Here is a 15682-nt window from a genome sequence, read left to right as displayed (position 1 = left end):
CATACCTGCCTGGATGTTTGATACCTCCCTGGCAGGTTGCCTGGATGCTTCATACCATCCTGCCATTAATTAATATATTCAATTCAATTCAGGCATCTACTATGCATCCAATAACAATACATCTAAGATGATTCTGTGCATACATACCCCTGCAATGAACAAAAATGCAGAGGTAAAAATATACAGGTTTTATAAAAGGTAAGATTTCTTCAGAATCGATAGTTTTGGTATGTTAAAACCATCCTATTGATTCAAACCCTCCATAATGATTCCTAAATATGTTTACTTCAATTTTAAAGGCATGGCAACTTTTGACCTAAAAGTCCACATGCCTATTTTAAAAGAGCATTTTTTTGTAATTTTTAAGAGATTTAGAATGTTTACTATAAGAATGGATTACAGAGTTTGAAAGTTATAACATTTTAAAATCCTGAATTGGATCTATATATTTAACCCTTTGTGCATTGCAGTTACTCTGCAGACTATTTTGTCCGGAAGTCTAAAGCAATAAGAAAGGAATACTTTATATATTTTCTTATATATAGCATATTTTTAGGAGTATGAAAAACAGAAATTTTCAAAATAATTTTTCTGATTCTTTGATACCAACACCGTTTATAAAATTTAGAGATATGGGGGACATTGAGCTGTTAATTGCACTATATCCCAACGTTTCATAATAACGTTTTCTTATTCGTTGGTTTAACAACTTTGGGGACTTTAGTGAATTTTAATTGGTTGATTCAATAAGTTAATTGTTCAAAAGTTTTAACCACAGAAAGGGTTATTTTGTGTATCATCATTTGGGATGTACATGACTTTATATTATATCTTCATATTTTCTAAATTAAATTTTCTATCGCACAATAACAAAGCATATATAAACACAAATTTAATCATCTGATATATAAGTAGCGGATCTTCTACACAATTTACAACTCATAAATGTCTGTAAGTTTGTGGCTGTTTATTTCCATGTATTTTTTCTATACCTGATTTTTCTGTATGGCTAAGAACTGTTTCTAGTCCATCAGATTTTAATCGGTTTCGAAGCCATAATGGAAAATAATTTTAAAAAATTAATAAAATGTTCTTTTTTTTCTAGTTTGTATGTGTAATTGTATTCACTTTATTTCATAGTCATTAAATTATTCAATAATGTTTGCTCCAATCAGAATTTCATCCTTGTTAAAATTTAATTTAAAAACATTTTGTGGTTTGTTGAGATTATTTATGGGGCTGTAAGTAAAGATAAGCGGTTCAATGTTGGAAAACAAAACATTTTAGATTATACACAAAAATATTAAAGTAGGGAATGAATGGTTTTAAACAACAAGGGTAATTATGACCACAAGTAGCGCAGCTTCCATTCCAAACAAGCAAAGTTAACTGTGAAGCAAAAAAAGACCAATTAGGCAAATTTATACCTGATAGTATCTAATTTTGAATGTTAAGTTTCAATATAATTTTTATGTAGGTGAATTTTTTATTGCATTTCCAGTAAAATCTAAGAGCAATTGAACTCCATTTTATACAGGATTTTTTTTTAGAAAGGTTTTAGGCTATTGGAAGGTTCAACTCCACCTACTAAAATAAGTTATACTATGATCCCTAACCCCCCCCCCCCCCCATAAAAAATATCTAAAAAAACACAATAAACAAGCACCTCCCTCTCATATTAATGTGAAAACCTTAAAGGCTGGAGGCGGAGTAAAAATACAGAACAGCAAATATGATAAATAATACATATTTAACCTTGAAATTTAAAACATTTATTTGCTTAAAGAAATAGTAATAGTAAAGTGAGATTTCAACGGAAATACCAACTCTAGACCGCCTCAAAATTGTACTTTTTAAAAATACAGTTACTCAAAATTCTATACATTTTTACAAACAGCAAACTTTTTCATAAGGCCGGGGATCTTTCTTGACTATTTTGGGAGAGTTTACCTCCATCCAACCAAAAATAAAATTCCCCTAGAAAATATACCATCTAATCTGTTTTACTTTTTCTTTTAAAACCTAGATTTGAATTAGATGGAATACCCCAACTTCCCTCATAACCCTTAAGTGCCACTTTAAGCCTTTAGGAGCGTAGTCACTAATTAAATTATAAATCAATAATAAAAAATAATAAAAAAATATTTGATTTTTATAGCCAAAGTAACACTTTTTAAAAAGTGATTATTATTTTTTTTGTAACTTTTACATATCTGGTTTAAGCTTAAGCAACCACCTATAGATGACCTTATTGAAAAAATAAACAAACTTTTATTGTTGTTTTCCAAGTGTGACGAAATTATTTTCAAATATACAAATGTAAATAACTTGGAAACGCCTTAAAGAGTTTGTGAAAAAGTCATAGAGTACCTCAAAAGAGTAAACATAGATCTCCAATTAAAACAATTATGTAGGAACTCATTACCTTACTTTTTAAACAAAGATTACAACATCTATAGAAGCGAATCTCTAAAATCAAGCGAAAGGGTAAACGATCATTAGCACTTTTTTCAGAAAACTTTAAGGACTTGATTATAGGGATGCTTCGATTAGAATATTTTATCTTGTTGTCCTAGGAATTATTATTCCAAAAACACAAATTATTGGGATAAATAACATACAAAAAAACTGTTGTTCAAAAAGTTAGAGATCAGCTTGTTTTAAATCGTTAGGTATGAACTTATGTACGTACTTACAGTCCCTCCGCTTAAAAATGTCAGGGTTAAAAAAAACTCCATTTTATAAATTACGAAATATTAAAAAGCTTAAATTTCTACTCTTTTTGACATATCAAGTATGCAACGGAAGATGAATTTATAAGGAGGGAATTCTAGAAAAATAACTACATAGAACAATGCATGGGTCAAATACACGTGCAAATGCCCATGTACTACCTCACAGTTTATCGATCCCCGCCCACAGTAATAAAAGGTTTATTTAAAAGAATTGATTTTTAGCTATCGTAAACTTTAAATCTAATTCAGAAATTAGTAAAAATGATTCCAAATAATGATTGACAATTTGTGTATATTAATAGCATTGGTTGAAAAGTTTGAATACTGCTAGTTTGAAACAGTAAAGTTAAAATGTACCCATACTTTTTAGACCAACGAATAAAAGACCTTGGGTAACCAGCTAATTTATATTTTAATGTCCACTACCTTCATGGGTATATCCATAGTAGATGAGAAATTAAAATTAGAGGAGTTACAACCTCTAATAAACTCTGTTATCAAGGGTAGGAAGTGACCAATACCATAGAGGGTGGTGTTGGTATTATAGTTTAGTCTAACAATGGGTACATGCCATACGACATGGTGAGAATTGTTAACCATTTGTGAATATCAAACAAATAAAATGTGTTATTAGTATTTTTGTAACAGGATGTTTGTTTGTCTATCTGTCTGTTTGTACCGAAGGATCTCGCTATCCGCTGAACCGATATAGGTATCCTTTATAGGGTAGCTTCTCATAGGTCATAGAAAGGTTTATTTTGAGGGTACTAACACCCTCCCAAGAGATGTAGGCCCTAGAAAAAATAACCCCTCCAAAAAAATTTTACATTTTTTAAAAACTAAAATTTTAAATGTGAGTAACGACTTCACCTTACCTAATTGCTCCTGGAGGCCTCTGGGGGCGTAGCCGTTAGTATGATTTACAGAATTAACAATGAAGTTGTGTTTGTAAAGCTTTGCTTAAAACTGAAGTATCAATAAGAAACAAAGAATTTCTAAGAACTAGGAAGAATTTGTAAGATGGTGGACAGAGGTCACCTTCCTTTAGTGAGAATTTGTAAGATAGTGGACAGAAATCACCTTCCTTACTGAGAATTTGTAAGAAAAAGGAAAGAAAATAGCCTTCCTATACCCAAGGAAGGGAATTTCTGTCCTTTTTAGGAATGACTTCATTTCCTTCATATGATCCGAAACATTTATGACTCAAACAATTTATGAGATCTTTATCTTTTTATATGAATTTAGGCTGCTTTTACTGGTGTTGATGTTGGACAGCTGTCACACAGAGCTGGCTTATTTCTCATACACCATGGGCCAGCCTGGTTCTTCGTCTAGGTCACAGTTTTACATTTGCATAAATAGATTTATTAACCCTAGATGGGGTAACAGACATAATAATGCGTCAAATTCAAAAATATATTTCTGGTTCATAAAGATTTGTTTGTATTTAGTCATATATGTTTAATTCCAATTAAAATTGCGAAAGCTAGCTTTATCCTCATTATACACATATATAGATGAATTGGAAAATAACGCCCTTTTGTACCTAAATGTGTTTAGTTTGTTCCAAATTTCTGTATATATATGTAAATCTACTATATTTATTTTTAGCAGCCTTTCTTCTACTAAGAGTTAAACGCAAACAAGCTTCTTTCAAAACTTTTTATTACCTTTACAAGCTTGAATTTTTCAAATTATTATATAAATTAGAATGATGTATCTGTGTTCGTCCGTCTGTCTTTAATAAAATCTAGGTAACCAATGAAACGTTTGGGCTCTACTATTTAAGGAATATATATACCTTCTAATCCTTGGAAGGTGTTAAGCTATTTATTGGAGGATGGATGGGGGTCGGAAACCCCCCAGTTCCAGAATGTTATTATTCTGATAATAATGCTGCAGTTTAACCCTGCCCCGCTTGGAGTGAAGAGCCTAGAGGCACATGCGCATTGCTTGATTAATATTATCCTAATTTGTAGCAATAAGTAAAAAAAGAAAAATATGTAATATTTTCATGTTAACCAAGACACGAGATTATCTGTGATTATAATTTCTTTATCTTATGCATCTTAATATGAAAGATGGATTATTCCCAAGTTCTAATATCTACAGGGTATCAGAAGAAATTTTATCACAATTCTAAGGGTTTGCTTAGCCTTGCACATTTATGTTTCGTGGGCCCATCAAAGTGTTTAACCCCATTTGGGGCTATTCATTTAAGTGGATATTTTAAAAAGCGAAGTTTTCTTATATTAAGGTTTGTCCGCCCGTCCACGTCAGTAACGGTAAGCTCTTGTCGTTAATTTAAGTATGTTAGAAATTTTGCATGATGATTCCTGTAATAGTTAGTTACAATATAGAAAAAAAAATTTGAACAAAAATATTTCGAATGATAGAATCAGCATATTCGTCTGATTTTTGGAATCGTGATTCCTGTGACAATGAGGTACAACGATTGCAAAATTTTTATTTAAATTACATCTATTACTTAATTTGTGCTTTTACATTATATTATCGTTTCAGTAATTCTTAAAAAACATATTTGTAAAAGCGAAGCTATTCTAAAATTAGGGTCGGTCCCTCCGTCCGTACATAAACACAAACTTTTAAGTGATAAACTTATCCGATTGATCTGATTTTTGAATAACTGATTCCTAGGACAACAAAGTACAATGTTACAAGTGATGCATCTCTATAATTAAGTCCTAAAAATGAAAGCATGTCATCCTTGTTTAATTATTGACTTTCCATTTTATTAGATTGTATAATTTGAAAGAAAAAAGTAATTGGGTTGAGATTAATTGAGCAATTTTGTCTTAGGAGGACTTGATAAATGAAGCATATACTTTTTTACAAGCAATAAAAGAATAAACCAATAAATTTTAGTTTTTGTTAGTAATTAATACAAATTAATTAATTAATACAGCCTATCAAAACCCTGTGCATGACACTGTATTTATTGTACATTATATCTAATCGTTATTTGAGTTAAATATTTCTTTCCTTTTTATCTTTATCCATTTTCTATCACTATATTTCTCTCCTCAAATGAAATGTAATAGAGTGTCGTTTTAATTTATTATTGATGATCGGGTCACAAACAGTGTGATGTCATAAAAAAAAGAAACAATTTAACTAAACCACCAGAAAATAATAGTAAGTCATAGAGTCGCGCCGCTACTTATAATTTAACTTCAAATTTTAGGTTTGTTCATTTTACCATGGCTCTTGGTTTACAAAACATTGATTTTCAACCTCTTTTTGGTTCTGCTAAGGTAAGATATTTTAATGATTTATGTACAGATTCCAAACTCTTCTTTATGTCTGATTGGCTTGTTTCTAAAATGCTCCGAACCATGTACAGGTCAACCTATTAGAATTTTTTTACAAGTTTGATTTAATCAAATTGTATTAAGTGCTGGCTAACGAATTGAACTCAAAGTTAATGCTAACAGCTTTCAACTCATAATTAATTTTTGAATAAAACATCAGTTTATTTTGAACTTAATAATTATTAAATTCCTAATAAATAAATAATTATTTTTTTAGATAAGAGAAGGTGGATTATATCAGATAAGGAAAAGAACATATTTTAGATTAATTCCAAAAAAAATGAGATATTTTATTTTTTCATGTATTGATTAGGGGCTTACATGATGCCAGGGGAATGTGATCGTACAACTATAATATTTTATTTTATTTTCTTATGTTATCGATCACCTTTGATAATCTGTTTACGCCTGAAATCTAGGGGTTAAGACAATGGACAATAAATTTAAAGATATTAGATAACCCCAATTTTGATAAACAATATATCCATTACCTCCCAAAATTACCCCTTCTGTAGATCTAAAATATTTGTAAAGGTTTGCCACCACAAGTTTTAAACTAACAGTAACCAATCACAATAAAATAAAAAAGTACACATATTTTAGAGCCAACAAATAAGATAACGTGGTTATGCATAAAACCATGAAACTTTGAGTACAAGTGTAATTTACAGTCCAATGTCACCTCCCTCTCCGAGTATACAAACAGACACCAACCCTGTCTCTTTTATGTTAAAAGGAGGAAATATTGAAATTGGTTGAAACCTGAGCACATAACAATCTTGTCTTCTGGTAGAAATACATTTATCTTACCTGAAAAAAATATAATTGTTTAATATAATCTAACTTTTATTCTGCATATTTGTTTATATTATGGAAAGATTTGTGTTATTAAAAGTTATTTTTTCCATAATTTTATCGACGATTTTGTCCAGTTTAGACATACAAATATGATCATTTACAGAGAAGCTTCCCTCTTTGTTTTCAATGTATATGAAAAATAAGAGGAGGTTTGTGCGCTCGCTAAAGTCTTTGAGGAAAAGCACCATTTTAACAAAATTTATCTTTCCACTCGCAAAATCTACGCGTTAATTTTGCATTTATGACTTGGCAAATTTTGGGGTGAAGAAGGATTGCATATTATTTAAAACGACATTTGCCAACCCTGGGTTTTTTTTACATATTTGTGACAAAATTAAATGTGTGGTAAAAATAATAGGTATAATGTTTCGTAATTGTTAATCTATGACGTCATTACTTTTGAGATACAATATTATTAAAAATATATGAAAAATACCTTCCTATCTGTAAACACCAGGCTTTATTATTTAATTTTATGTAAAACTTAACACTTTATAAGCAAAGCTACTTTACAATTAATTAAAACTACATTTCCAAATGTGCTGCAAAAGAAGACATGAATTTTAATTGCTAAAATGTGTTTCAAATCAAACATTTTTTAATCATCTAATTATGTTTTTGAATAATAGTTACAGCTTAAGATCTGAAGGCACAAATAATCTGCATGCTGTTCTTTATAAGGTAATTTTAAAATTTAAGCTTTTACAGAAATAATACTAAATCATATTTCCTCGCTGTTGAAGATATATTTAAATTAATTTGATTGTTTTATATTAAGGGGTCAAGAGTATTAAATCCTAACCGACTTGGTATTAGTAGTTGTGTAGCCACACCTCCAGCGTCTTGTACAGGTAGAGTGTTGCCACACCATATGATATTTTGGTAATTGTTAGAATTTGTGTAGCCAAACCATTTTATAACATTGTAGTAAATGTATGTTCATTACTTAATCATTTCCATATAGGCATAGACGTCCAAGCTTTTTTTGGGGGGGAGGGGTAAAAATTTTCAGGGGGGGGTAAATTTAGTTTACGCCCCCCAAAATTTACCCCCGGATTAAAATTTTTGGGGGGGGGTAATTTAAATTTTATTAAATATTTAGTATTAAAAATGCGCGCGAAGCGCGTACAAAATTTTTTTATTAGGGATTTTTATTTTTATTTTGGGGGGGGGGGTATTTACCCCCCCAAAATTGTTTGGGGGGGGGGTAAATACCCCCTCCTAACTGGTTGGGGGTGCCTACGGCACCCCCAGGGTAGGGATAAATTTTAAATGGGGGGGGGGGGGTAATCGCCTCATTACCCCCCCCCTTGGACGTCTATGCATATAGGTGTTTCAACTATGTAGCTGTTATTATTATTTTAGGGAGTATAGTTGTTATTCTCCTTCCAGATGATGTTCTGCGTTTAGAAATTGAACAAGGTATTATTTTTCAATAAGAAATTGATTTTATTCAATAGAATTGCGTTGGGTGAAGTAACTTTCACAGTTCACAGGCACAAATTCATAAAGCACCTTTAATAATATCTTTAGAGGTTTTTTTTTTAAAGTGAAGGTTTTCTATTGTTTGCGTATTTGGGTATGTTGGAATTGTCCAATCGATTTCAAACAAAACAGTTAAATACAATATAGAGAGCGAAGCTACACTATGATCATCATATTTACTTGATGTTGGATTATGGATTTCTAGAGCCATTAGGCATAATTTTATTTCCTAAATGTCCTAAATGTATGTATGTTATTAGTCCATATTAAGCATCCTGTACATAAGTAATTTTGGGATATCTTAATATGAAATTTAAAATGTCTAAACTAAATTATTGTTGAATATTAATTACGTTGCATGTCTGTTTCTAATCTAATATGCTTTGCTTTAAAAGATTTTGTCATTCTTGTATTATTAGGTTTGGTTGCAGTAGATAACAGAACAGGATCTAATACCTTTTCTGGATATCTAATTCATACCGCAGAAGATAAGGTAAATTATTTCAAATAAAAGGAAGCTATAGAAATTTTTTACCTTAGAAAAAAAAATTTGTGATAGAAAAAATATCTTTTATTATTTGATACTAGCTGCCTCTAGGGAGACGTTTTCTTTTTAATCTATATTAATTCAGCTGTTTACAATAAATATTTATATTTGGTTTTGATTTTTGTTGATTGCTCTTGGGAGGGTGTTGGTACCCTCCCTCCAAATAGCTATAAACCTTCCCATGACCTATTAGGAGCTACACTGTAAAGTAGAACCATATTGGTTCAGTGGTTAACAAGATCCTTCGGTACACACTTTTTACTCCTTTTACTTTGTTATAAGGATAAAAATGTTGTATAATTTACATAAACTAAACCTTTTGAATTATGAAAGCCATTGAATTGATATTTTCATTATTTTACCATAATTTTCAAGGTATCAAGAAGACGTGAGTGCAGAGAAGAGGGCTACTATCCAACAGATAACAACATGTAAATCTTCCAATTTTTTATATTATTATTTTTTTAAAAGTCGTACAAAATTCGATTATTAATATCTAATTGATTATTCAATAAAAATCTTGTTGCTGTAAGTTAAACTGTTTTTATTTAGCAATAGTAATCCAAGGCCCCCAATATACATAACCCAACAAGAAGGCTCCCGTCCTAACCCAGGATATTTACCCCCACCACAACCCAGCCGTCCAGATTATTTACCCCAACCTGGACTTATTCCACCTCCACCTGGTGAAAATCTGAAGCCGCCAGGAAGCACTTCAGGAGGCCAAGGAAACGGTCCTGTTATTGTAGGACCACCGGCACCACCGCCAGAAGTCAGGTTTACAGGTGACAGGCCAGGTACAGCCTTTATTATTTCATATTTTCTATCTGGGTGTGCTTTTATAGTTCTACTGGGGATTTTCAACAGTTGACCTTAGATCAGAAAAAAAATTATTTTCTTCTCACAGTTTGGAACAGATAATATTCGAGACTCGACAAAGTGGCAGAAAAAATGAGCCGTGTGGCGTCATAAAAGGAAGAGATGAGAGAAGTGAGAAAGGAAACCCCTTAAAAAAAGAAGATGATTAAAGTCCCTCCACAGATTATGACGTCATACGATAGAATAGCTAATGAGAGGCCAGTATACACTGTAATTGACCAATGGTATTATTTATGCTGGTCTCTCATTTGTTATTCTATCGTATGACGTCATAATCTGTTGAGGGACTTTAATCATCTTCCTTAAAAAGAGATGGATCTATTGACGTCACACGGCTCTTTTTCTCAGCCACTTTGTCGTCTCTCATAATATCCAGAGTACTTATCAGAGAGGGAGTGAATATTGAACTTTAAAATTACACTGGTACCCAAAGTTTTCTAACCACATTTTCTTATTCTTTGGCTCTAGAACTTTATTCAATTTTGATGTTTGGCTCCAAAGTAGTAGTGTCCAAAATTTTCAAGCAATATTTGTATTTTACAGAAGGGTTAATTTTTTTCAACACCATTTGGGATGTATCTTCTAAATTTATCCTCCACTGTCTTATCCTCTAATATCCCTGCTGCTTATTCAATACTAGAAAAGTTCATAGAAAAGATATGCTTTGAAAAATAAGTATAAAATATTTATCTGTATGTTATTGTTATGTATTTATAATATTGATATATTATCCACTTGATTAATCATATCAGTATTATTTACAGTTAGGAGGTTAAAGATATTTCAGCTCACTTAAAAGGCAACCTAAGCTAAAAGTTTTTCTTGTCTTAACCCCCAAAACTACAATAATTAAAATAGAATAAAATACAGGGATCTAAAGGGATAAGATAATTGCTTAAACAAAATTAAGCCTTCTGTAAATTAAAACTATTTGTTAAAATAATTACCCCATCTTTAGATTGCAATGAACGTTTGAACACTCAATTTAATGAGCTGATCAATTAAAATTCAAGTCCCCAATGTTGTTCAGCGAACGAATAAGAAAACATTTTAATAAATCTTTGGGGTCTAGTGTTTTGTCCAATGTCCCCCTCCTTCCTGATAAAATATCTTTAAAGTGGAATTTATTAATATTAAAACTTATCAACTTATCATGACAATAGATTCACTTTTATTAAGACCTCCTTTTGAACACTGTTTAGCGCATATCTGTCCTTTTATATAATTAAAATGATAGATCCTTTAAGAGAATAAAACTATTATCAACATCCCAAATTATTTAGGTCTGAACTATCCCCGACCCCCCTATAACAACAACAACAACAACAACCACAACAATGAAAACAACATAATTAGTAGAGATCCAATCCGACCTCCCTACTATCCTACCCAGAGACCATCATACTACTCATCAACCTCCAGACCAGGTTATGTTGTTTTAGAAGTGTGACTATTCTACAGTTAAGGTATAATCTTTACGTCCGTCCGTCACACCACGTCTTAGGGTTCTTTAGTTTACTCTGGAAATTATGTTTCCGCCGAAAATAGTTTCTTATTTTTTTTATGTTTAATTTTCATAAATAGATAGTACAACTTTTTATGAATAAACCAAAGAAATTTGGATCATTTTAAGAATACGAAGTAGCGGGTTTCGTCGTATTCTTAAAGTAGCTTTCCTCATATTTTTAGCCCCTGCAGGAAGGCGCTAACCATACGGTGCCAATTTCCTAACCCTGCAAAGCAATCATTAACATTTACCTAACCTAAAATAACTTATCAAAAGCTACTGCGAAAATACGACGAAAACTGCTACTTCGTTTTCTTTCCATAGTCCGAAATTTTTTATTGTATTAAATTTACAAAATGCGCAATTGTTCACGGATTGAATTTAGTAATATAAATGCAATTCTTGATAAAAACAGAAAACTAATATGATAAATGTTTGATATTCAAGGAAACTTTGAGATGTATATTTATACATAGTACAATCATAATAATGATAATAATTATTTCCCCAGAAAATTGTTTTGTTTGTTTCCTAGTTAATAGAACAGCTTACCAATGATAAATATTTTTCTGTTGGTCTGTCATTTCAGAAAAAAATTACTAATATCCATAAATTGATATTCTCTTCAATTTTATATTTTTCCCTTTTGGTAGCATTGAACTATTTGACTGAATAAATGATATATAGCACATAAAATCAATCATAGTTCACAGGCTTAATAACACAAGTGCTATGTATGCTCACTTAAATAGATCTTTTTTTCATCTATTTCTATGTATAAAACGAAAGAATTCTTTAATAAACAATTTTTAAGTTTGTAGAATATTTTCATCTTGGTTTGAATGAGAATATATCAATCTAGTTTTATCAGATTTATTTTAAAAAAAATATTATAAGATTATTCTATCCTATAAATAAAAAAGTTCTTATTTAGATTATAATTTAAATCTTTTTTATAATTATTTAGAGGATATACACAATCAATTTAATTTTTGTGTAATTTAGATTACAACCCCTCCCCAACTGATAGTTACGGTGCTCCACCTCTCGACGGCTATGGAGCGCCTCAAGCTCCGCCCATCGACAGCTACGGAGCCCCTGTGGCTGCTCCAATAAGCAGCTATGAGGACCGAGATTCATCAGACAATTCAGGTGGAAGATTATAGAGTCTTGACTTTAAAAAGAAGATAAGAAATTTTAAAAATCAACAATTCCAAGTATTCGGAATTTTATTTTTGAACGGTTAAAATACAGAAGCTTGAGAAATTTTATTGCAATATTATTTAAAAGTCCTTACTCAACATGGTAATAAGTTGCCCCTGTTTGGGACAAGGCATTCCTCTACCTCTTCCTATTAATGTCATTCAGCGGTTATGAAAGCAGAAGGTGCAACTGTTATCACCAATACGACGAGGAGAGAAAAACTAATATTCTTTAATGATTTCACCTTTATTTTTAACATTAAGTACTACAAGACAGAAAGATAAACAAACTACAAAAAATCAAGCTATAAACTAGAAAACAAGGATAATCCATTTATGTATGTATGTTCCTAGATTCTGGAAATAGTAAATCAGAGGTTAATCAAGTAGAGCAGTGTTGTGATGTTCTCAGAGTAAGACTCAGTTACTTTGCAGATAATATGTCAGGCATTTTTGCCAGGTAAAGTAACAACTTTTTATGATTTTTGTCAAATTTTAGATTTGCTGTGTTTATATAGGTGTTGCTTTTTTTCTCCTTCACAGAAGCTATTTATAGTGACTATAAAATATTGCCGCCATACCATACAAATGACAAATCATAGGCCAATAATAGACTATATTACAATGGCGACCAGTATACGTTCTAATTAACCATTATGACGTCATTTGTATAGGCCCTATAAAAAGCTTCGGCGTTATCCTCTTTTTTCAATTTTGTACCTAAAACCTAAACCTAAAAAACCTAAAACCGAGCACTGCGGCAAGGGGGCCGAGCGCTGCGGCTAGGCAGGCTAGGGAGCCGAGCTAAGCGTCCAGAGTTCATAGTTCGCTGTTGGGGGGGGGGGGGGGGGGGTACTCAAATTTTCAATATTGAAAAAAAAATTTCTAAGAGGATAATACCAGAACTTCCTCTTCATATGACCTTTTTATAAACATCTGATGTAAAAAATTCAACATAAATATATATAAAAATAAATATGCAATTTTTGTGTGTTTTTGATATATAATGAAATTGTATGATATTTAGATCTGGAGTATGGCGAGGTAGGCCTCTGTACAAACATGTATCAAATAACCTATATCTGTACTGGTTTGAACAAACTAGCTGGCTTGGCTGGGTTATAGGTACGTTTTTTTTATTGCATAGGGTTGTTGTGCGGATTTACACCCCGTACAATTTTTAGGAGTATTATATTTTTCCTTTGGGTTGGGTTGGCGTTAAAAAAAACAGACAGCCCCTCAACCATTCCTGAAAATCATTTTTTATAGGAGAGGGATTAGTGTTTCCTAGTTTAAGAATATTTCTACTTGGTGTATCTTAAATTTTACAAAACCGAGCAAAAAAGTATAATGATTCAATAATTGTTATTTAGTTAAATATCCTTTTTCATAGGTGAAACAATTGGCAGCTTTGATGGTTCAAGTTTGTCCTCAAGACAAAGAAAGGGGGAAGAAGAACAATGTCCTCATAAAACACAGGTAAACACAATTTTTAGAAAATCTTCTCTTCCTTAGTGTGATATGGAAAATCTAAAATGGATAATGCCAGAAAAGTTTGTAGAACTAGTCCAAACTCTTTCAATGATAAAGTGTGTGATGCCATGACGTGTAAGCAAAAGTTCCAACAGTTATAGGGCAAATAGTAAATTATGACTAGGTTGAATAGGGCCTTTTCTATACCACCCCTTTTTCAGGATTTGCGCGCGGTTTCCGTGCAGGTTTCTTCCAAAAGAACACTTTTAGAATTTAATTTTTTGTAAGATTTACTGATCAAGTATTATTTTACTTTTTATTAGTAAAACTAAATTTAAGGTAATGGGCTGATCCGAATTATAATATTCTATTAATCAAGATACCACTAGACGTGCAGCCACAATATAAATAAAGCAAAATTCCGAATGAAATTTAGATTTGTGTACCATTTAAACTGTCTGGGAAAGTGGAAAATTCAATTAAACTCAGTAGTTAATCTTATCAAATGTTAGTCTAAAGTCAAACTAACAATTAAACTTACATTATACATTTCAGAATGGATGGCAATACTTTGACAAAGACAAACAAGTTTTTGTTTTAGATAGAGATATGAAGTAAGTTTGAATTATTTTCTTTAATATTAACATATTTCATGGATTTGTCGACTCATAAAATGTCGATTTAGTAGATGGTTTAATTGCAGCATTTCAAACTAGAAATAATAAGTTTGAAATTTGTTTTTGTCCGTTAATATTTTGTTAATTAAGTTCTACATTTTAGGAAAACTTAATATAGCTAACGGGACGGTTTTAGGCTATTTTGTTTGTCTGATTTTAGTATTATTTGTCTTTGTTTAGGGTTGAGTGTCTAGAAGAGGTTAGAAATTCTAGAAATATACATTTCCATACACATCTTCATTCTTATCCGGATTCTAAAAGCTTGAAAGACTTGGTAATTTTTATATTATGTATGATATGTCAGATTGGGAAGAAAAATGTTGATGATTAAGTCCAAAGACTATATAATTCTTACTATTTTTAATAAATGACTTTTTCTTGAAAGTCCTAAATTTTCATATAAATTATATTGGCTTTTTTATAGGCCAAGAAAAAAAAACCAGGCTGTAGTATATTTCCGATGCATAATCGTAACTATCCTCTAACTATTTAAATATCTTTCTAAAATAATGTTTTTATTACAGAATTCAGTGCCGTACTACACCATACGAGCAGATAGTGAAATAGTAGAAGCAAAATTCGTCTACCCAAATCCAAAAGATGATAACAGCCTTATAGCTGCTAGAAACACCACAAAATAAGTGTAATTAATATGATGAGAATATTTTGTATCATTGTATATACATATGGCATATGATAATCAGAAAATATATTTGGATAACAGAGGAAAAAAATGTCGTCTTGTTGAGAATAATATATCAAAATATTTATTTAATGTTCCTGGTTCAGAAATGAAATTAAACTCTCTACCTTAAAAAATCTCTTCATGGGGCGTGTTAATTAACATTAACCCTCTTCGAATTTTTGTCGTTTTAAGTGACTATTTTAGTGTTTTACCCTATGTTAGGCTAGGTTATATTGGATACGTGTTAATTCTGCAATGTTAAATCCCACTGCATGGCTTATTCGTAAATAAACGACGTATTA

General features: G+C 31.2%; 2 protein-coding genes across 3 annotated transcripts in view; one reads left to right on the top strand and one right to left on the bottom strand.

Annotated features, from left to right (window-relative positions):
- LOC145323275 (3',5'-cyclic-AMP phosphodiesterase 4C-like) overlaps positions 1 to 15682 on the bottom strand; it is a 325817-nt gene that overhangs the window by 260622 nt on the left and 49513 nt on the right. The window lies entirely within an intron of this gene.
- LOC145318017 (uncharacterized) lies at positions 165 to 15424 on the top strand. The gene is made up of 18 exons (XM_080159362.1): positions 165 to 172; positions 3981 to 4070; positions 5941 to 6010; positions 6285 to 6313; positions 7555 to 7606; positions 7704 to 7776; positions 8291 to 8347; positions 8830 to 8903; positions 9333 to 9388; positions 9510 to 9754; positions 11120 to 11263; positions 12349 to 12495; positions 12900 to 13005; positions 13573 to 13670; positions 13939 to 14024; positions 14574 to 14632; positions 14876 to 14969; positions 15220 to 15424. The coding sequence occupies exons 1-18, from the start codon at positions 165 to 167 to the stop codon at positions 15334 to 15336; spliced, it is 1605 nt and encodes a 534-aa protein (XP_080015488.1). The 3' UTR covers positions 15337 to 15424.

The sequence above is a fragment of the Acartia tonsa genome, chromosome 1 (genome assembly GCF_053477335.1).
Source record: "Acartia tonsa isolate MP-2025a chromosome 1, ASM5347733v1, whole genome shotgun sequence".
Taxonomy (NCBI): Eukaryota; Metazoa; Arthropoda; class Copepoda; order Calanoida; family Acartiidae; genus Acartia; species Acartia tonsa.
Note: the sequence above shows the minus strand (reverse complement) of the source record. Positions and strands in the feature narration are given on the sequence as shown.

Coding starts and splice junctions, on each gene's coding strand:
- LOC145318017 (XM_080159362.1), top strand. Junction 6,314..7,554: donor GGTGGATTATATCAGATAAG/GAAAAGAACATA, acceptor TTTGAATAATAG/TTACAGCTTAAGATCTGAAG. Junction 12,496..12,899: donor AGATTCATCAGACAATTCAG/GTGGAAGATTAT, acceptor GTATGTTCCTAG/ATTCTGGAAATAGTAAATCA.